The sequence below is a fragment of the Penaeus japonicus genome, unplaced genomic scaffold (assembly GCF_977035675.1).
Source record: "Penaeus japonicus unplaced genomic scaffold, GWHDUDI00000001_assembly GWHDUDI00000030, whole genome shotgun sequence".
NCBI lineage: Eukaryota > Metazoa > Arthropoda > Malacostraca > Decapoda > Penaeidae > Penaeus > Penaeus japonicus.
Genome location: NW_028234432.1, coordinates 32,258,859 through 32,281,358, shown reverse-complemented (window position 1 = coordinate 32,281,358; position 22,500 = coordinate 32,258,859). Strand labels below are relative to the sequence as shown.

The 22,500-nt window shown below is 40.8% G+C and overlaps 3 protein-coding genes across 5 annotated transcripts in view; 2 read left to right on the top strand and 1 right to left on the bottom strand.

Moving 5' to 3' along the window:
• The window catches only part of ebo (exportin ellipsoid body open), a 19,005-nt gene extending 16,645 nt beyond the window's left edge, over positions 1-2,360 (bottom strand). The window contains 2 exon segments of the mRNA XM_086554761.1: positions 198-256; positions 2,191-2,360. Of these exon segments, the coding sequence (XP_086410887.1) occupies positions 198-200 (3 nt within the window). The 5' untranslated portion in view covers positions 201-256; positions 2,191-2,360.
• Positions 2,059-16,614, top strand: Spt6 (transcription elongation factor Spt6). 3 transcript variants are annotated; one of them, XM_043027861.2, is made up of 14 exons: positions 2,059-2,359; positions 2,585-2,668; positions 4,316-4,454; positions 4,649-4,848; positions 5,180-5,284; positions 7,983-8,214; positions 8,331-8,461; positions 8,642-8,854; positions 9,154-9,342; positions 9,932-10,074; positions 10,574-10,724; positions 11,071-11,533; positions 12,093-12,222; positions 12,431-16,614. In XM_043027861.2, the coding sequence occupies exons 3-14, from the start codon at positions 4,322-4,324 to the stop codon at positions 15,987-15,989; spliced, it is 5,649 nt and encodes a 1,882-aa protein (XP_042883795.1). In that variant the 5' UTR covers positions 2,059-2,359; positions 2,585-2,668; positions 4,316-4,321; the 3' UTR covers positions 15,990-16,614. The 3 variants fall into 3 exon arrangements, with proteins under 3 accessions (XP_042883795.1, XP_042883797.1, XP_042883798.1); XM_043027863.2 differs by lacking the exons at positions 2,059-2,359; positions 2,585-2,668 and adding an exon at positions 2,686-2,705; XM_043027864.2 differs by lacking the exons at positions 2,059-2,359; positions 2,585-2,668 and adding an exon at positions 3,944-3,964.
• Positions 16,615-17,974: 1,360 nt separating this feature from the next.
• Positions 17,975-22,500, top strand: part of LOC122260538 (innexin inx2) — a 4,829-nt gene continuing 303 nt past the window's right edge. The window contains exons 1-7 of the mRNA XM_043027881.2: positions 17,975-18,112; positions 19,441-19,527; positions 20,016-20,226; positions 20,685-20,918; positions 21,241-21,468; positions 21,830-22,011; positions 22,473-22,500. The exon at positions 22,473-22,500 is cut by the window's right edge and continues 303 nt beyond it. Of these exons, the coding sequence (XP_042883815.2) occupies positions 19,481-19,527; positions 20,016-20,226; positions 20,685-20,918; positions 21,241-21,468; positions 21,830-22,011; positions 22,473-22,500 (930 nt within the window). The 5' untranslated portion in view covers positions 17,975-18,112; positions 19,441-19,480. The remainder of the gene's footprint in view (positions 18,113-19,440; positions 19,528-20,015; positions 20,227-20,684; positions 20,919-21,240; positions 21,469-21,829; positions 22,012-22,472) is intronic.

Sequence of the window (22,500 nt, the reverse complement as noted above, 5' to 3'; positions counted from 1 at the left end):
GTGAGAGTGAGAGTGAGAGTGAGAGTGAGAGTGAGAGTGAGAGTGAGAGTGAGAGTGAGAGTGAGTGAGTGAGTGAGTGAGTGAGTGAGTGAGTGAGTGAGTGTGTGTGTGTGTGTGTGTGTGTGTGTGTGTGTGTGTGTGTGTGTGTGTGTGTGTGTGTGTGTATCTATTTATGCAATAAGTTACAGCATACTAACCATGATAAATCTGCTGCCACTTTCTGCAGATTTATAAGGTGTTATGACTCCTCCTGCTCCTAGAATGAAAGAATATGTTATCATTCAGAATGTTTCTTTCCAATGATAATAAATATAACAATGATAACCAAAATGGTACAATTTTTTTTTTTTTTTTTGGAAAAATATTTCTGTTATAACTATATAAAAGTAACATATCCATCATATAATGATGTGACATCTGTAAGTCAATATAACTTAATGATATATCAATCTTAATAAAAAATGAATAAATAAAGACTTCCTCTGGCCAAAAATGATTTTAATCTTAAGCCTTCTTTTATAATAATATCTATTCAAAATGCTCATACTGTTTATACTTCAGGATTCTATGCATTGCATAAAGGAAATTTTTATATTTGAGTCATAAAAAGAAAGAGTAAAAAATATTTTTCTAAATTTGAAAAGTAATATTGAGTCACTAAAAGGATACACTTATAAAAGGGCAGCCAACGCTTTTCCAAAAATCATGTGATGCCTTCACCACAAGCCTTTGAACAGCAAAGGAAGACATCGAATGCACCAGAAAAATCTGCAAACTACAAAATCAAAATTAGGACTAACTCCTGGACCAAATGGCAAGCGTTGAATGGGAAAATACTATTCTAGAATCTAATGGAAATTATACAAAATAGAAAGCACAACTGGTTGAGAAAAAGAAAAATGACCCATGCTGTGCTATGCCAAATTCTTAGTTTTTTTAAACCAACTGATGCCTTAACCCTTCAGCTACGGGCATTTTCTGCAGGTTCAGACCACTTTCGCATCGTGTTCTGCTGTTCAAAATACAAGCTAGCTATTCATTCAGTTGCGTAACTGACAAATCATACCAAATGCTAATTGATATCTCTTTGCCAATCTCAAACAGTCACTGCACAATGAATACAGATCATGAAACCCCTTTTGTATTCCAGACAATAATCATCTCCTGCATGACACACAACATTAACTTCTGACACTGTTTTCGTTATCCTTGTATATAGAGAAATTATTTGGTATATTTCCAAAACCCACGGCTATATGAAACTAAAAGTTTATCACACTTTTCATTCTACTTCAAGACCTGCATCCAGCTAGAACTACTAGAAACAATACAGTATATGATGGCAAATTCTATCTTGAAAAAATGGCTGAAATTTCAAGAAACCTTTTCATATTTTCTTAAAGACAACTGAACTAGGAGGCTCTCTGAAGACCTCTTACAATGGCTTTGAGATGCAGCGCTGATCCAAGCAAAAGAACGTGGTTGCAATTCACCGACAAAGCGTTTTTAAACAAATTATTTGAATTTCATGCTTCCTGATACACTAACTGTTATAGATAGTAAAACTCTATTTGAATCCTCAGTCTTACATAACCAGGATACTCCTAAGTCATTTTCCACCTTTCACATCAATGAAGAGAAGAGTAGGTACAATATATAATACAAAACATAGGATAAACATGAATACAAAAGAGAAATAACCATGAGATCAGAGTCATTCACAATTTGCATTGGACTACCTCCACCCACACCACAGAATAAGGCAAGGAGCAGACCTAGGCCTATCCACAAACCTACTCAATAACAATATAAGAAAAACACGATCTCTGTCCTCGAAATGTTAACCAATACCGCATTTTTATTCAATTCTCATGACTGGAGTTTAAAAGGCCATGCGATCCACAAGGTGAGCCTGGGAGGTGCCTTTCCTTGCCCTAAATCTCGCCCTTTTTGACCTCCAGCCGGGGGAGTTCGAGGTGTTCCATCGCGAATGGAAGTCCGGGGAAGGGAGAGCCCAGATCTCGGGAGAAAAAAAGATTGGGAATTGTTATCTCTCTTGAGGTGTTGTAACTACATATCCGAGGGTTGAGACTACCTTCTCTTTAGCTCGTGTTTTGAGGCCTTTTCCCCCTTACAGAGTGTCGTTTATGTGGACATGGGAGCCGAATAGTAACAGAAGAAGCACTCTACCTCCTAAACAGTCCGGAAAAGTGACATTTTGAAGCTGAAACAAGTCGCCCCGAGTTTGATTTTGTTCCTTTAGGTTTCTTGCGCGTCCCTGTTTTGACAGACGACGACAATTGATTCTCGGGTTACTGTGTGACTTCAGTGTGCCTTGGTTACTTCTCAGAATTGTTTTGTACGTTTTCTAATACTCTTAATCTATGTTTTGTAGATATGGGGTCTCTTACTTTAATGTAGATATTTTGGGTTCCCGAAAATGGATGGATTATTTAAACACAGTCTAAAAAAATGAAATTAGATAAGAAATATATTTTATGGGGATGGAATATGATTACAAATTATATAAAAAGGATAAATAGATGATATTGAAGGAAAATTAATCCCATGCTATATATTCCAGCAATGCTTGTTTTCCGTCCCGTTACTTAACGCGTCCTCCAACATCGTCACGCCGCCATATTGACTCGCTCCCAAAACAACAGCGGTAAGTCGCAAGATTTCGGCCTTTTCCCCAAGCTTCGGTGAGAGGTAGCGATTTTTTAGTGCATTGAAGGGAAATAAACTGTTTTATTTTGGGTTTGAGTTGGTTCATGGGATTAATATCTGGTTTGTTTGCTGTGCAGATGCGAAACAAGGGGCGAGTAGGTGCGTTTGTAACAAGTTCCTCATTTGGGTCCAAAACAGGTTAGAAAGTTTGGTTATCATGAGTAAATTGGGTCTTTTAGAGTCGCCTTTTCAGCAAGAATTGTGTTGAAGCGTTATTATGTATCTGAGAGAATAATTATGAATTTGCGAAGTTTGTAGTTTTATGATCCGCTTTTGTTGTTGCTAAGGCTGGATGCCGGCAGTGCATTCCGGATTTTATTTTATTTATGACAATTAACCCGTTTTGTTCATTTTCTTTCAATTGTTAAGTCCATGTTGACCGTTTTGTTAATGTTGAACAGAGTTGCAAAGGAGAACGCGAAATGTTAAGCGGGAAATAAAGGGTTATCGAGTGCTGTTTAAATGGCTGTCAGAGAAGCGCTGTTATTCTGTGAGCCCAGCTGAGATGTAGGCCTATGTGACCGTGTGGAGAGGCCTTCTTGTAGAACTCGAGTCATGGAGGTGTTGCTTTAATGATGCTGATGACAAGAGATTGCATTTACAGCAGACTGATTGAAGTTTCTTTGTTTTTAATTATTGAAAGGGGTTGACTTTTGTTGTGAGTTGTTTTCAAATCAGAATAATAAATTAATATTTGGAATTGATATATAATTAACGAGAATATGACCTCATCCAAATATGCCCCTTTGCTCTGCATTGAGTCATAGGCCATCAAAATTTCCCCACATTTATTCAAGAAGTGAGAGATATAGCCTTAATCAACATTAACATTGGCTGCAAATCTGTTTTGCTAGAATATATATAGTAAAGGTTTGTTGACCATTGCCACTGTGTGATGTGTGGAGGCCACACATTGCTTGATATATAATTTGATTAGCAATTGTGGTTTCATCTTTACTTTGCTCAGCAAAGTGTTTTTTGTGTGCAGTAAATATTTTTAAATAGGACCGAATTAAGATTGAGAAAAGTTATGGCAGTGAAGAACACACAGTAACACATCTAGGTGCTAAGATAGTTCACAATGACGTATCAAAGGCTGCAGACTAGTGGTGCTATAACCCATGTGGTCTGGGAAAGGTAAACAAACCTTCGACCACATATATTCTGGGAAGATTAGACCTTGTCAAATCAGGAACCAGTCCAAGTACTATCTTGCCGAAAATATATAAGGGAGGTAAGTTGGCTTCTGCGTATCTGAGGCCTCACTTTTGAATAGTTACTTTGCAATTCTGTTGGGCTTTACAAGTTGGTGTAAGAAAATATACTTTTGTCATTTGAACCCTATTGCTGTAGGTTAATATACCTTAAAACTATATTTTTGTGCTCCCTAGTGTGAATATTTTGTTGTGTTGAAGCTTATGGTTTATGCTCCTTCCGAGTCAGCCTTATATTAGTAATTCTTCCTAAAACCCCTGGCATCAAGCTCCAGGGAATGTCAAGTCAAAATGCCTGGCTTAAGTGTCTCAAACATGGCAGTTCTCATAAGCCAAGTCGTAAACATTAACTGCATGATTTTCTCTTTCAGGCAAAGATGTCACACTTCATAGACTCTGAGGCTGAGGAAAGTGAGGAGGAGGAGGAGGAGTATGGCGAGGAAGAAAAGAAGAAGCTAAAGAAGTTGAAGAAATCCATAGAGGACTCGTCGGAGGAGGAGGACGAAGATGGTGCGTCCAGAGCGATCATAGCATTTTTGCTTTTTAGTTTTTCTGAAACTTTCTTGCTTTTAGATTATTTTGCTTCTATAAATAAGAATTGTGTTTTTATGTGATTGCAAAATCCCTTGATAGTATTGTCTTTGTCTATGTAGGTTAATGTAATGATAACTGAATGATATGTAATTCTAATGCACCTTATTCAGAGGAAATGATGCAAGAAGAAAACAAAGGTTTTATCAATGATGATGATGAAGAGGAAGAAGACGAAGGGGGGTCGGACAGCGAGGTGGAAGGGAAAAGAAAAAGAGATGATGACGACGACGATGACTTAGATGCGGACAACTTGGATGAAGACGATCTTGATCTTATTGAAGAAAACATAGGTGTGAAACTAGACAGGAAGGTAAGATTCATATAATCAGAGTGAGTGAGTGAGTGAGTGAGTGAGTGAGTGAGTGAGTGAGTGAGTGAGTGAGTGAGTGAGTGAGTGTGTGAGTGTGTGTGTGTGTGTGTGTGTGTGTGTGTGTGTGTGTGTGTGTGTGTGTGTGTGTGTGTGTGTGTGTGTGTGTGTGTGTGTGTGTGTGTCACTTAGCAGTTATTTAAAAGATCACATGGATATACAAGTGTAGTGTATTAGAAAGAACACATTGATTTGACATGCATGACATACCAGTTTCTTAGGAAGCAATTTACTCACATGATGATCTGCCTGACTCAATTCAAATTTTTTCCAGAAAAAATTTAAGCGTCTGAAGAGAATAGAGGACGAAGACTCAGATGCCGAAGAAGAGGATGTTCAGGGGCAGATCAGGAAAGAAATCTTTGAGGGATCGGGTGATGTGAGTAAAGCTTACGGATGTACCTCAGGGTTGCCCTGCTCTAGTTTTAGCTCATCCTTTCAATTCATCTCCTTTACTCATCCTTTGGCTATTTATCCATCTTCTTTGTTTCTCCACTGGCATTTGTCCTGTACCCATGTACTCCAAGTGAGTACATGGATATTACAGGGATCCATAGGCATTCAATAATAGTTCTTAATGGACAGTACAGTTACAAACTACAAACATTCAAAAAAATGGAAACAGGATTTTTTTATGTCTGTGATATTGTTTTTGTTCTGATAACCAGTTTACTTATGGAGCAGGAATTTGTTTTCCTGTGCATGTGTGAGTATGTGTGTGAGAGTGAGTGTATGTCTGTGTGTCTGTCTGTGTAGGTTCAGATAGATAGATGGGATGACAAACATTTGACATGTTAGTGAAATGATATGTTCATTTTCATGTTATACCCTAAATTTCTTTTTAGAGAATGAAGGTGCTGATAGTGTAAACTAGTTTTGATAGATGCATGTTATACTACAGACATTTTAAGCAAAACCACTTGTTAAACGTACTGTACTTAAATCTTTCTTGATTATTAATTTTGTTGAAGAAAGGGCTACAGAAGTAGCCAATGCTGTAATATCTTCTTTAGAGACCAGGAAAGAAGTTTGCAAATTGGTAAATTACTAAAACATAATTGCAGTTATGAAGTTGCTTCTTCTGGCACATTAATTTGTGAACAAAAGTTATTTCCAAACTTTTTCTTATTTGTTAATCAAGTGAGAGAACAAAATGTATCTAATCTTAATTATTAATTTAAGTGTAATGTAAGATAACTTTAAGAGATTTTCAGTTTTTTTAAATAAAGTAATACAAGTCACTCTCTGTGGCAGTGTTTCTTGACAAATAACAGAAATATAACTGTGAAAATTAATTTGAGGACATGTATCATAGTGCATAGATCTATAGTATATAATTTCATATTAGTTGAAGTCAGATCTCCTGTTTGATAATGTAATGCTGGACATATTCAAATAGTTAGACTATATCCTATAGCAACATGACTGTGATATTAGGAGCGTTGTTATGCTGCCTGGCCGTACTTGCCTGTGGTTGTTCTACAGAGGCCATTTTGTTTGATATTTTTTACCGTCCGTGTAAACAAAGATTTTCAGGAGAGCGAGATTAGTTTTTTACGGCTTGAGACTATATGTGCATTGCTTTTATTTTTTGTTTTCCCACACCCTGCTGTCTTAGGAGGATGCAGTAAGTGGTCCTGATTCATGTGTACACTTTTTTACTTACACTTCCTATCTATGTATTTTCTTTTCTTTTTAATTTAACTTTCAGAATTAAGAATATTGAAATCTGGGAATGTTCTCTTTTATTCCCCCTTGTCAAGTAGTTTTATGTAAGCATTCAGTAACTGAATTATAAACTTCTAATAGAGAAATGTATAGTGTTTCCCCTTTTTGTATCTCACTAGATCAATGTTTGTTTTCTTTTTCTTTTTTTTCTTTTTTTCAACATATGTATATAGAGATATTCAGATCTAGATTTAAGAATGCATGTTAAGAAAACTTAAGAAGTAAATAGTGACTGTTTGTGTTCTTCACATACCCTTAGTATAATTCAATGGCATTAACTTTTGGTACTAATACAATGAAAGAAAATTATTCATAGAATTATGATATAAATGGTGGCCCCATAATATCAAAATATCAAGATTTAAGATTCAGGTCTTGAGAAATATTAGCAGATATTCTGAATGTATGTAGTAGTTGGATGTAGAAAGGAGAAGTGAAGTAATTCAATATAATTTACATTACTATTAGAATTCCATGAAGGAGAATGTTAGTTTTTATTTTGTTATGTACTTGACAAACACCCTACCCTCTCTGCTAAGAAACACCAAGGGGAAGCAGTAGACATTGATAACTTTCCTTTTAAGGATCGTCATGCTATAGAGAGGTTACAGTGACATAGTGAATGGTTTATGGATGCAAGATATTATTGAAATAACAATACTATACTTTTACCAGTGTGGTGTGTGGCAGTCACAAAAATGCAGGAGATGTTGTCCTACTAAATGTTGATGTTCTCACTTTTCTGATGAAATGGAACAGCCACATTACAAACAGACTAATGAATTGTTTTGTTTTGAACTGACTTTGATTCCTCTTGAGATGAAGTAAAAACAAAAGGGATTGGTTGGACCATCTGTTTTGTCTTTTTGCTTTGTCTGATGAGGCCTGGATTCAAAACAGAATATGTTACAGGTTTTATTTTGGCTGTGTTTCATTTCACCTGTGTACTCATGTGACTGATCTAGTACTCTTGTTCACTTTTCTGAATTCACTTTAATCAGGTAATGATCAAGCAGATTTTCTCCAAATTGAACTTGAATATCACACCAAAGGACCATTGAAGTAGGGGAGTGCTACTTGAGGACAGCCTTGTACATTACTTTGATTTTCCTTACTTGTAATGGCCCTCTTTTTAAATGAATGTGACCTGAATTAGCTCTATATACTAATTGTATGAATTAGTCTCCTAATTGTATCTGGCTACACCAGAGGGCAAGTAGTTTTCTAAATGTGGCTTAAAGTAGAAGTGAATTCCTTCTATTGACGTGGTGATGAGAGCAGATATTATGGGTTCCTTTGAAAGAAAGTGGTAAGCGTGAAATGATGAAGGAATTCCTGGCCCTCGACAGGAGGACGACGATGAGGCTGCACCCGCCCCCCCTGTTCTCCAGCAGCCTGAGACCTACGCCTCAGAAGAGGAGGAGGAGGAATCTGATGGCGAAGGGAGCTTCATTGTGGACGATGATGGCAAGCCCATCGCCAAGACAAAGAAGAAAGCCATCTTTGAGGATGAGGGTCTCGAGGCTGCAAGAGATATCTTCGGTTGTGACTTCGACTACGGAGAGTTTGAGCAGTATGAAGGTCAGTGCTGTGAGAAGTTTTTTACACTGATATATGGTTTAAGAGATGTGCCAAGACTTTGAAAGCAAAATTGATAAATATATTTAGTGTTTGTATGTTATTTTTGTACACAAAAGATTATGATGAAGCTGAAGATGAAGAGGAAGAGGAGGATGACGATTATGAAGAAGACGAAGAAGTTGAGGGGAGAGAGAGACGACACCGAAGGAAGGAACGCAGGAAGCCTATCAAGAAATCCATCTATGAGGTATTTATATTAAGAGTTCCCGTTAGTTTTATTGGTAATTTCAACAAGAATTGTATGATATTGGAATATAGTCTATTATATCTTAAATAGGAATTAGGATATTGTGTATTATTATTATTATTTCTTTTATTACTATTACTATTGTTACTGTTAATGATTTTTTGCTTGTGCCTTTCCCAGGTCTTCGAGCCTAGTGAACTTGAGCGAGGACACCTCACAGACCAGGATCACGAGATCCGCAAATCAGACGTCCCCGAAAGGTTCCAACTGCGGCAGATCCCCGTAACACGCACAAGAGGAGAGGGTGATGACCGTGCCACAGACAAAGAGCTGGATCAGGAGGCCAAGTGGATATATCATCATGCATTCTTCAAGCCTTATATCTCAAACCAGGTATTTTAAGAGAGCTTTTTGGTCTAGTTGTTAACTTGAGCTGTGGTTGATTATACAGTGAGGTAGTTATAAGAGATTGCCGAATCTTATTTAGTGGGGAACATCAGACAGTAATGTATGAACAGAATATATAAAATTTTGAATTGATTTGAAAGTTACTCAGTTGATTATAGATTTACAGCAGTGGCTGTCATATATGAGTTTAACCTATCTTACGGTGCAATTAAAAGAAAACAGTATATAGTAAGATTTAGATTAATCTAGTGCTGTGAAGTAACTTCTCTTTTATACACCATCAGGAAGGGCGTGATGAAGCAAAGCTCCGTTCCCGTCGTGACATGAACATGATCCAGAAGATATACAATGCCCTTGACCTGATGAGGAATTCCACATGTGAGGTGCCATTCATTGCTTTCTACAGGAAAGAGGAAGTCCAGCCAGAGTTGAACATTCACGATTTATGGAAGGTCTACCGTTGGGATGAAAAGGTGTGGTTTGGAAAATTTGTTGCTTCTTAGCCCCAGCCCCCTTCTCTCTCTCTCTCTCTCTCTCTCTCTCTCTCTCTCTCTCTCTCTCTCTCTCTCTCTCTCTCTCTCCTCTGTCCCTCTCTCCTCCCCCATCTCTCCCCCCCTCCCTCTCTCCTCCCCCATCTCTCTCTTCCTCCCTCTCCCTCCCCTCTCTCTCTCTCTCTCCCCTCTCTCTCTTTCTCTCCCTCTCACTCTCTCACTCTCTCTCTCTCTCTCTCTTTATCATATATATATATTTATATATATATATTTATACATTTATACACATACATATATAAAACATAAATAAATAAACATTTATTTTTATATATGTATATATATATATATATATTGTAGTTTTCTTTCCTTTTTTTTTTTTTTTTTTTCCTTTCCTTTTTCTTCGTATATCTTATCACTTTCTCTTTATTATACTCTTGTCCCTCATATGCCTAGCTGTGTAGAGAAACTGACTGACTGACTAGAAGTCTGTCTTTACTGCCTCCACAAGAAGGAACCCTACAGTGTGTGGGAAAAAGGTATGTAAGCCTAATAGTCAGGTCCTTGTCCACAGTGGTGTCAGCTGAAACGGCGAAAGGAGAACCTGCGGTCAAGGTTCCAAATGATGTCAGAATTCCAGGGCGATCTGATCATGAAGGACCTGGATGCTCCCCTTCCAGAGAACGTGAGGATGCTGAAGGAGGAGGATATTGAGAGGTATGGAGGTGGAAGGGGTGAAGGAACATCAACCAGATGGGGAGTTCCTGCCTTTTTGTGTGTGTGTGTGTGTGTGCACATGTTTTTTTTTGTCAACAGTTAAGCCATTTACTTTTGTGGCCAGAATCATTGTTACTTTTTGTGATTTTTGTCCTACACTTGTCCAGAATAGAGCAGTGTGAATTAAATTCATGAGCAAAAGAGGCATTGTAGGAATTTTATACGCTACAGCATGACTCTTTCATTCTGGTTTTATTAAAATTGCCATGACTTACCTACCTAATAATAATTTTGGTACAGAAAGAATTCTAGTTTGAATATTATTTTTTATCAGTATTATCTGATTTTTAGTGGATTTAGTTCTGGATAAGAAATTATCACACTATTAGCATTAGTCTTCATTATTGTTTTCATTATTATTCTCATTATGTAATTTTAAACTTTTTTTTTTTTTTTTCTTTGAGTAGTAAAACATTTGTTTGAATCTTGGGATTTCCAGAATAGATGAATTAGAGACCTCTGAGCAGTTCAATGATTGCTACAAGCAGTTCTTGCTCTACTACGGAAAGGAGCTGCCCGACATGCACGAGCACATGAAAGCCAAGAACAAAGAAAGGCAGAATACAGTACGCACTACTAGGGTTGTGAAGGTAAGTCATCTTATTCTTCCAATATTTCTCTCTCTCTCTCTCTCTCTCTCTCTCTCTCTCTCTCTCTCTCTCTCTCTCTCTCTCTCTCTCTCTCTCTCTCTCTCTCTCTCTCTTAGATATATTCTTGCTGTGTCTTAATTTTACATGCTCAGAGTTCAATAGAGAGGGAGAAAGGTGAGTAGTTGCACTGCGGATAAAACGTGTTGATACAAAACACCATACTCTTTGTTTGAATGAAGATGACAACTTCCTTTTATTCCAATGTGGATGTTAGTCACGCATACAATTTATGGCTATGAATGCATTCTTCAGTTTCTTACACCAATGAATTGATACTCCATTCCAGGTTCTAAGAAAGGTGAAGAGAAAGAAAAAGAAAAAGAAGAAGGGTTTCGTCATAGAAGACGACGACGATGAAGATGATCAAGAGAAGGACAAGGAAGCTGAAAAGGACAAGGAAAATGAAGTGGAAAAAGACAAGGAGAATGAGGCAGAGGTAGACAAAGATGACGAGGCAGAGAAGGACAAGGAAAAGGAGAAGGAGAAGGACACAGACGAAGAAGGGGAAGATGGCGAGCTAGATAAGGAGAAGGAGAAGGAGAAGGAAAAGCAGAAAGAGAAAGAGAAGGAAGATGGAGAGGAGGATGACGACGACGATGATGAAGAGGAGGAAGAGGTGGAGACAGAAGTGGAAACTGAAGTGGAAGAGGAAATGGAGGAAGAGCAACAGCATGCTACAGAGGATACGGATGCACTGAAGAAAGCAGTGAGGCGGCATGAATATGAACTTCTTAAGAAAGCTGGCATTGGTGAGTAGCTTTTCTTTAGCTTTCTCCTCCTTCCTAGTTATCTGTTAGTTCTTTTCTCTCTTTCCTGACTTTTATTTCTTTTTGAATCTTCATATGTTTTTTGTTTTTGTTTTTTTCTAAGTTTTTCCTCTTGCTTATTTCTTATTGGATCACTTATGCAACAATGTATAAGATTTATTAATTCATTTGGTTAAACGTGATGCTATATGCATTTCTTACATTGGGAGGAGCTGTTAGTTTTACAAACATAATCCAAATTAATCTGAGCATAGGGTGGGTTCTCATGGGTAGAATGTGGATAGAGGGGAGGAATCAGACAAAAAGTGTGGGAATCCATAGCTCCAGTTGTCAGCAATTCCTAGAGGAAAGAAGCAATTGTCACAGGCAGTTTAATCAAGTTATTGAAAATGATTAGTGATGTTTGAAGCCTTTTGAGATTGCTTTATTTTATTGTCAAATATTCTTGCAAAATTTATTTTGTGACTAGATATTTTCATGACCTCAAGACACAAGATTTCCCTGTTTTGCTGATTTCCTAATGGTCTGTTATCATTTACAGAGGCATTGACCAAGAAGTTTGGTCTGACACCTGAGCAGTTTGGTGAAAATTTGCGTGACAACTACCAGAGGTTTGACTGCGAACAGTGCCAGGAAGATCCCCTCAAAGAGGCTGAGGAGCACATCTCAAAGTAAGTTAGTCATTTGATTGTGTCATGATAGAGTATATGTTTGAGATTGAAAAAAAAGGATTATACTTGATAGACTTAATTAAGTTGCTTGAAGGAATAAACAAATATATAAGGGGTTAAAGTTATTTAGAATGTAGTATTTTATGAAATTTAGAGTACTGCTTTGTGATGAATGAAAAGTAATTGTTCATAATTCCCTCTTTTCCAGGATGTGTTCTACTCCTGAAAGAGTGCTGGAAGCTGCTGTGAGGATGGTCGGATGGCAGTTAGCCTGTGAGCCCCTTGTCCGTCGCACGGTGCGTGAGGCCTATTTTGAGCGAGCAAGGATCAGTGCTAGACCCACCCCTCAGGGCCTGAAGATAGTAGATGAACACCACCCACTCTATCCTATCAAATACTTAAAGGACAAACCTGTCACTGACCTGCAGGGAGACCAGTTCCTTAGGCTAAAGTGTGGTGTAGAGGACAAACTCATGACCATAAGTTTGTCTGACACCATTGAGGGCAACACCTCACTGAGCTACTTGGACGAAATGAAGCAGCTGTACTATCGGGACGAGTTCTCCCAAGTGGTCCAAGACTGGAACGACTTGAGGGGTCGAGCTGTGACCTTTGCCTTCAAGAGGATTATTGAGGACCTTAAAAGAGAGCTGTCCCAAAGACTGCTGCAGGAATCCAAGGACCACGTGATCGAGCAGTGTTGCAGCAAGCTCTACAACTGGATCAAGATCGCTCCTTACAACCCCGGCGACTTCTCCGACGAGGATGAGGATGACTGGGACACCGCCAAGGGCTTCAGGGTCTTCTCTATTGCCTACGTGCCCGACCTCTCGCAGGCTGCATTCGGATGCTGCATTGACATAGACGGAGATTGCTGCGAGTACATCCGCCTTCCTCACTTGCTCAAGCGACGCAATGCCTACAATGAGAGGGATGCTCTTGCCAAGGAAAATGACATCAGGCGGATGCAAGAGTTCATCATTAGGCGTAAACCGCACGTAGTGGCCGTCAGTGGAGAGTCCAGGGAAGGCTTCATGGTCAAGGAAGACTTAATACAGATTCTTAAAGATCTGGAGGAGCAAGAGCAGTTCCCCAAGATTAATGTAGAGATTATTGACAATGACTTGGCCCACATCTATGCCATGTCCAAGAAGGGTGAGGCGGATTTCTTGGACTATCCCCCTCTTCTGCGACAGGCCATCTCCATTGGACGCCGGATCCAAGACCCTCTAATCGAGTTCTCACAGTTGTGCAATGCTGACGATGAGTTGCTCAATATAAAGTTCCATTCACTGCAAGATCAAATAAATAATGCTGAACTCCTTGATGCATTGTACACTGAATTTGTTAATCGTACAAATGAAGTTGGTGTAGACTTGAATCGTGCTGTGGCTTACCCATATACTCAGAACTTAGTGCAATTTGTATGTGGTCTGGGACCTCGTAAAGCTAATCTTCTCATAAAGAACATGAAGCAGAATAATCAGCGATTAGAGAATCGTAATCAGTTGGTGGTCAATTTCCACATGGGTCCAAAAGTATTTATTAATTGTGCTGGATTCATTAAGATTGACACCAATGCTTTAGGAGACAGTGATAACTATATCGAAGTTCTCGATTCAACGCGTATTCATCCCGAGGCATATGACTGGGCGAGGAAAATGGCAGTTGATGCCTTGGAGTACGAGGATGAGGAAGGCAAACCTGCAGAAGCTCTGGAAGAAATCTTAGAAACTCCTGAGAGACTGAGTGAATTAGATCTAGAAGCATTTGCAACTGAACTCCAAAACCAAGGCTTTGGTAAGAAGAATACAACCTTGTATGACATACGACATGAGTTGAATCACAGATACAAAGACTTCAGGATGCCTTTCAGATCTCCTACTCCCGAGGAAATCTTCAACATCCTGACCAAAGAGTCCCCAGAAACATTCTACGTTGGGAAGCTGGTGCAAGTGACAGTAACTAATTTCATCCACCGAAAACCAAGAGGAGATCAGCTCGATAACGCCAACCCAGTAAGAAATGAAGATACAGGTCTCTGGCAGTGTCCGTTCTGCCTGAAGAATGACTTCCCTGAACTTAGTGAGGTGTGGAACCATTTTGATGCAGGCGACTGTCCTGGCCAGGCAATAGGCATTCGTGCGCGGTTAGACAATGGGATATCTGGGTTTATTAGCATTAAGAATTTGTCAGACAAGACGGTGACTAATCCAGCGGAGAGAGTGAAGAGGAATGGCATTGTGTTGTGTCGGATCATGAAGATCGACCCAGAGAAGTTTTCAGTCGAGCTTACGTCCCGAACCTCAGACCTTCAGGACCGCGACGGCAAGTGGAAAGCGCCCAAGGATGCCTACTACGACTATGAGACCGAGGAAAAGGACATGAATAGTAGTAGGAAGAAGATGGACAAGAAGAAGACACAGTACCAGAAGCGAGTCATTGCTCATCCCTCCTTCAGGAATATTGATTACAATGAAGCCGAGAAGGTCATGCAACACCTTGAGCAAGGAGAGGTAATAATTCGGCCCTCGAGTAAGGGCGTCGATCACCTGACGGCGACGTGGAAGGTCACCGAAGGGATCTGCCAACACATTGACATTCGGGAACAGGATAAGCAGAACGACTTCTCTTTGGGTCAGAAGTTGTGGATTGGCAACGAGGAATTTGAGGATTTAGATGAAATCATTGCCAGATACATTTCGCCCATGGCGATAAACGTTCGCCAGATACTGGAGTACAAGTACTACAAAGAGTCTGTCATGGGCGACAAGAACAAGGCCTCCGAGATCCTGAAGGAGGACAAGAAGAAGAACCCGAAGACGATTCCCTACCTGTTTTCGCCGAGGAAAGACCTTCCGGGCAAATTCATGCTCTCGTACCTGCCGAGAGTGAAGGTGATCCACGAGTTCGTCACCGTGACGCCCGAGGGCTTCAAGTTCAGAGGGAGGATGCAGCATCCCAATCTCGCCTCCCTTCTCAAATGGTTCAAGGTGAACTTCCGGCGTCCCGCGCCCAGCATGGGGGCGACGCCCGGCATGATGTCTACACGCACACCTTACATGGGCGGAACGACGCCCAACCTCATGGGCGTCGACGCCTCCACGATCCAGAAGGTGGCACAAAACCTCAACCCTCACATGCTGCACAACCTGTCTCAGGCAGCTACGAATACGCCCTACGGAGCGCACACCCCGGGGGCGTTCTCGCAAGGCTACTCGAATTATGCCAATACTCCTTACACGCCCTCTGGCCAGACGCCCTTCATGACGCCCTACGCCACCCCGGGCCCGTCTACGACCCCTCGCTACAGCGGCTCTCAGACGCCGTCGTACTCGAGCGTGGGCAACCGCACCCCGTCGCACCGCCCCTCCACCGGCCACGGCAGCCAGCCCTCGCGCTCCACGCCCTCCGCCAGCAGCCGCTCCGAGCAGATGGACTGGAAGATGGCGGCCGCCGCCTGGGTGCAGGCCAAGGGCGGCAGCAGCGGGCGCGACGCCGGAAGGTCGACCCCGAGACACCACGACGGAGGCCGAAGCACCCCGCGCTACTCCGAGTCGCGCGACTCGCGGTACCCGTCAAGCTCCGGCTACCCCGACGACGGGTCTCGGCGAACCCCGCGATACGACGACCGCACGCCGCGCCCCTACCACGACTACGATAACCCCCGCGCGACGCCTCGCTCCGCGCGCTCCACGCCCAAGACCATCCACTCGCCCACCAACATGAGCATCGGGGGGGACCAGACGCCGCTCTACGACGAGTAGATGATGGACTGATGGAGAGAAATATTGTTTCCTTTATTTTTTCTATTTGTGCATGTCTGGAAGGCCAGAGAATAGGAATCGTTTACTAGGTATGACTTAAGATTTATCACTCAGTTTGTATGGATTTTTTACATGGGCTGTCGCAGTTATCATTCGTTTTACATAATAGGACGGGGTGAGTCCATGAAGGATTTTTTACATATGTAAAAGGTAGTTTCATTTACGTAAAGTGAAATATCTTGCAGAGTTTTGCATAGGTGTTGCCCACATAGTTCTTGTTAGCGTCATGCTTCCAAATGTCAGTGGCTGTAATCCTTATGCTCCTCCAGACCAACTACTGTGATCTGAGAAATAAAAATTGAAAATAGGTCTTCTGGCCAGTCATTTCTCCTGAAATGTATCAGTAAGGAAGTCTCATTTATCAGGCGGTGGCTACGAAACACGTAAAGATCGGATTTGCCTTTCGTCAAAAAATGTAATATATGCTTATTGAATATTGTCTAGATGTTGCATTGTAGTAGCACAATGTATGTGCCGATTATGTAACGTTTCATTGAGTTATTAGAGAAGGAATGAAAGGGAAACCAAAGGATCTGTATCTACTTGTAAATAAACGTCATTAAAATGGCAGTTATCATTTAATGCCATGCATTTCCATAGTCATTTTCGCCAATAAATAGAAATAAATTAAATTTGAGTCTTGATTTTCATTATTAATAGGAAACAACGAAGATAATGTGTTAAAATCTCTCAGTCGAATACGGAAGGTAAGGCTGCAACATAAACAAGGATGATAAAGACAAAGCTAAAACCTCATGTTTTCACTAAAATGACATTCTGGGTATTGCACAAGTAGCCCTAATTCATCAAGGCCATAGTATATTTTATAAAGACAACAAATGGCTTATATATTTCCGAGGCGATCGACATGCCTGATGCCGCCCACAGCTCCGGCATACAGGAAGTACAACAGAAAAATGTTTGAGTTACGCAATCCCCAAGGAGGACTGAAGGTCGGCTTAACGTGTCACATCCTCGACATCCGGGACTCAATTTGTCAGTTGATGTGCTATTCCCCCATCCCCCACCCCCACCCCCACCCCCTCTCTCTATTTCACTCTTTCTATTTCTATTTCTATTTCTATTTCTCTCTTTCACTTCCTCTTTCTCTTTCTATTTTTCTTTCTCTCATTCTATTCTCTCTCTCTCTCTCTCTCTCTCTCTCTCTCTCTCTCTCTCTCTCTCTCTCTCTCTCTCTCTCTCTCTCTCTCTCTCTCTCTCTCTCTCTCTCTCTCTCTCTCTCTCTCACCCCATCATCCATTGTAGTGTAAAATCCACTCGTATATCAAAGAACTAAAATGCAGATACACGTAATGAATTAGTGCGTAACGTATCAGAGAATTTCCCCTTGAGATAACACTTATCTTATAAAGGTCTTGTTTAATGAAAATTTTGATCAGTGCCTGTCATAAGACTTGAAAGCTGGATTACATTTTATCTTATCTCGTAATATCTATTTTATTGTAGGAGTAACGGCTATTCAAGGCAAGACAAAGACAGACACATACACATATACACATACACATACATATACACAAACATACACATACATATACACATAAACATACACATAAACACACATACACATACACATACACATATACACACATACACACATACACATACAGATACAATACTCGTACTCATACTCATGCCCATACCCATACCCATACCCATACTCATACTCATACACATACACATGCACATGCACATACACACACACACACACACACACACACACACACACACACACACACACACACACACACACACACACACACTTACAGAGGGAGACATAATACAAGACCATAAAGAACAGGAGAATTTAGAATTGAAAAGCAAACTGATAAAACCAAGATAAATTAACGACTCTGTATCCGTCACCGAAAGGTATAAATGCATAGTCTCTCTTATCTCCGCTACTATCTAAGACTTAACTCTTATCACTCGACAAAATTATCAGGCTTCCTTTATCTCTAATAATTTTCTATTTGACGTCTTCGTTTGGCGTCACGTCTCAGTGTAATAAGCGGAGTGTTTCGTGCGGCGCCACAGAATTTCAGGTGTGTAGTAGCAAACGTTTTCTGTTGATCTGTTGCAGTGTGGACTCGCTGTGATTACTGTGACACTTGCCTGACTTGCTGTTCTATGTTGCTTTGACCTGCGACTGACGAGCTGACCTCGCTTTCCTTGACCTGTCGGACGTGGCTTGTGACTCATGACTTGCGTACGTGATTCCATTCGTGTGTCCCCTGATCTACGAAAATTATATTCAAACTCGTTACAAAAATGAAAACATCTAATATTTCAGCGAATCAAATGAAGTCATTATCGAATTTGAGAGTCTTTGGTGGTCTCTTAGAGTGGATTTCCTTTGACGGACGTTTGATAGGATTATCGCTGCCAATCGCGGTGGTAAATGCGCCGATCTCACACCCAGACGGACTCGAATCATTTTGGGTCAAGGGCACATGTAGGATACGATACACCGATTTTGAAAAATATTTTCATTATGTAACTCCACACCGCCCAGATATATCATAGCAGCAGATATGTCTTGCTGGCATGACTTCATTTTCAGCCATTGTATGTTTTGATTTTACAGCGTCGGCGGTTACTAGTTATCAGTCTGATAAGCTCAATAAAGGTACTATAGGTTTCCTTTCATGTATTCTTATCAGCGCCGTTCTCGTGATTTTAAAAAGAAGGTGGATTGAAGAAAAGAAAAGTGGAAATACATTGCTTAGCTTACTTATTTTTTACATCAGCAGTATCCAGAAAATAGCATATTGCAGTAGCTTTTGCCACTGAATGAAGCCACTGATGCCCACTTCTACAAGTCTTTCTAAATGGGAGACGGGGGGGGGGGGTAGCACGCTCCCCCTCTCACCGTGTGCACGACCCAGTTTGTATCAACTATCACTGGCCATCAGCTACCTATCTGCTCTGGTTACCGTTTGGACTAACTGTGAAAAAAAAATGTTTATTTCACACCATTCGTAGTGTTATTTGCGTTGTTTTAGTGATCTATGGAAAATGCTTTATAAGGTGTGTTCTTTTAAGATTTTCTTTGTCTTCAATGAAATGGATTAATCATTCTCGCAGTTGCATTAAAGGCTTTACTTTGTGATGAAATCTGGTTCATTGTCCTCTCCTATTCTTTTTTTCTGGATTATACTTAAATCAGGTTTGGAGACCAATTCACTAACCCTTTACTGCTAAATATTATATATGTAATGAATAACACGGAATATACCTATCATGACTAGATTAATATTCTTACGTATAATATTCCTAAGTCTGAAAAATTTATATTATAATTACACATCTAGTCGATCTTTATATTTGAGTTTGCATAAAGCGATTTCTTTAATTCTCTCCTCACAAACAGCTGACGGCGTGTTCCCTTGTTTCACTTCACAACCGCCAAGATGTTTGAAGTTTTTGGCGGATTAAAGAAACATGTTTCAACAAAAGGGTAAGTATGTTATATTCTGTGACTGAAAAATTATCTGGTTTAAAGATGAGAAACTGTTACGAATGTATTCTTTACGCTATTAGAAGAAATGTAAAATAACTGCGCAATCGTAACGTTTTTTATTACAATAAATTTCTAGATAGACTCTAATAGAATCTTTAATAGGATCACAATGCATTTCAAAAGCGCCCTCATTTTCAATAAAATTATATATTTCGACTCAAAATCTTCAAAATTTGATCACAACACTCACATAAATGAGTTGTAAAGGAACAAATAAATGGACAGACATATAAATAGATAAATAAATTAACAGGCTTATAGACCAATAAAAATGACGAATACACAAGAAACATAAAAAAAAACACTCACATAAAAGTAGAAAGAAAAAACATTCGAACAAACAAACAGAGCGGATACAAAAAAAAAAAAAAAAAAAAAAAAAAAAAAAAAAACTAACAAACGAAACGACCCCAAAATCAACCCAGGTCGACGAGCCCGCAAGTGACATCCCTCCTGCTGATGTCCATGAGGCTCAGCATGTTCATCACGCTCCTCGCCTGCGTCCTCGTCACCGCCAAGACCTACATCGGCGACAACATCAAGTGCATCACGGGGTTCGAGAAGCAGGAGCACAAGGCCATCGAGACTTACTGTTTCATTGCGTCGACTTTCACGCTGGTCGACCTTGAGGGGAAGGTAAGCCGTGACTGCGGGTTTGGCGGGAAGAAAGGCGCGCGTGGAGAAGGGGGTAGGGATTCTGTGGATATGGGTGCACATGCAGACATGCGTGTGAGCAAAAGCGAATAGATAAACGCACACACACACACACACACACAGGGAGAGAGAGAGAGAGAGAGAGAAAGAGAAAGAGAAAGAGAAAGAGACTGAGACTGAGACTGAGACTGAGACTGAGACTGAGACTGAGACTGAGACTGAGACTGAGACTGAGACTGAGACTGAGACTGAGACTGAGACTGAGACTGAGACTGAGACTGAGACTGAGATGATATATATATATATATATATATATATATATATATATATATATAGAGAGAGAGAGAGAGAGAGAGAGAGAGAGAGAGAGAGAGAGAGAGAAAGAGAAAGAGAGCGAGAAAGAGAAAGCCAACACCCCAGCCTGTGCCCTGTGCCCCCAGAACGTGCCCCACCCGGGCGTGGGTCCGGACGCCCCGCGAACCAACGAGGACGGCACCACGGAGGACCCCGACCGCCTGCGCCACGCCTACTACCAGTGGGTGCCGATGGTGCTGGTCCTGCAGGCTGTCATCTACTACTTCCCGTCGTGGCTCTGGGAGAGGCTCGACAAGAAGTTCTTCAGCCAAGCCATCTGCGATCTCGACAAAATACACATCGGGAGCGTGGACAATCAGGTAGTGTTATTGCATTAATCTATTGCGTTCTTACTGTTAAGCACGAAATTCTTGGTTGCTTACTCCCATTTTGCGATATTGTGTTGTATCTCTTACAATGCAATATAAAAAAATACTGATGTTTCATTTTACCCAATTTCTTTCCATCTATAATAAGAAATGAAAAGAAAGAAAGAAAGAAAAAAAGACGAAAACAGAGATGAGCGAAGTCTCTGATCTGTTGAGAGAAGAGGTGCGCAAAGAGAAGGATCTGACACAAAGAGAAGGATCTGACACAAAGAGAAGGATCTGACACTTAATCCCCCTGGCTCTTCCCCCGCAGCTGAAGGCCTCGTCGGAGTACTTCTGGAACAGCTACACCAGCCACCGCAATTACGCCATCTACTTCCTGCTGTGCGAGTGCCTGGGCTTCACCATCGCCGTGGCTAACCTGTTCTTCACCAACGCCTTCCTGGGAGGGAACTTCTTCCAGTTCGGGCCGAGCTCCATCAAGTACCTGAGCCAGCACGCCGCCGACCCTGACAATCCCCTGAACGAGATCTTCCCGAAGGTGAATCAGGAGCGAGGTCTTTGGTGCTTGAAGGGGGAGGGGGAGGGGAGGGGGGGTCGTGTTTGTAAGGAGGATGGCAATAATGCATTAGGCAGAAAGAAGATGGGCTTGGTTGTTCTTGTTGTGATATGTGTGACGACTGGAGTGGTTGAATATACTCATAAGAATTATAAAAGAAATAGGCGAAGTTTTCTTTGCTTGCGGTATTTTAAGCACGGCTTCAGCTAGGTACTCACACTCGTAGCGATGTAATTGATAATAAGATTTTTTTGGGTAAAAAATATTTTCATATGGAAACCTCTTGCCAGCCTCAATATCATTTGTGCAATTCCGTTTCTGACCGAGCTTGCATGCAACGCAGGTGGCCAAATGCACGTGGTACAAATACGGCGCCTCGGGATCCATTCAGAAGTTCGACTCCATGTGTGTCCTTCCGCTCAACATCGTCAACGAAAAGACCTACATCTTCTTGTGGCTGATGTACGTGCTGACTGCGACGGTGTGCGGCGTGGTCCTTCTGTTTCACCTCCTCCTCTTCTTCGTGTAAGTACGCTACTATTTCCCTTTTTTCGTAGTTTAGTGTAGTCGCTGTCAACTTAAGAATTAGAGCAGAAAGAAAGAATGTAAGATAAATGATTTAAGAAAGCTCAGTGTTGTGATATCGGCGAAAAACGATGAAATGCAAGGAAAACATCATTCATGTGTCAACGATCTCTGCTTATTTCCTCGCGAGTGATATACCCAACAACACTCAGCCTCTCCATTCGCAACGTGTAACAAAATCATCATCTTAACAAAGCAAATCAAAACTTCCTAGACATCATTTGACTTATATCTTTCTCTCATCCTCGAGCAAAGTTTTCCAAGCTCACGTCATAGCAGGATGAAAGTGCTAAAAATCACCTCAGAAATCCACACCAAAAATTTGAGAGTGAGAGTGTCTTATCTCATCTCGTCTTATCTCATATCCTCTCTCCCTCTTTCTCCCCTTCTTCGCTCGACAGCCCTAACCTCCGCAATACCTACGTGGTC

Bases quoted from the DNA above. Each gene is read 5' to 3' on its own strand.
- Spt6 (XM_043027861.2), top strand. From the start codon at position 4,322: ATGTCACACTTCATAGACTCTGAGGCTGAGGAAAGTGAGGAGGAGGAG. The intron at 4,455-4,648 runs GTGCGTCCAGAG...CACCTTATTCAG, and splicing joins GGAGGAGGAGGACGAAGATG to AGGAAATGATGCAAGAAGAA. The intron at 11,534-12,092 runs GTGAGTAGCTTT...TATCATTTACAG, and splicing joins TCTTAAGAAAGCTGGCATTG to AGGCATTGACCAAGAAGTTT.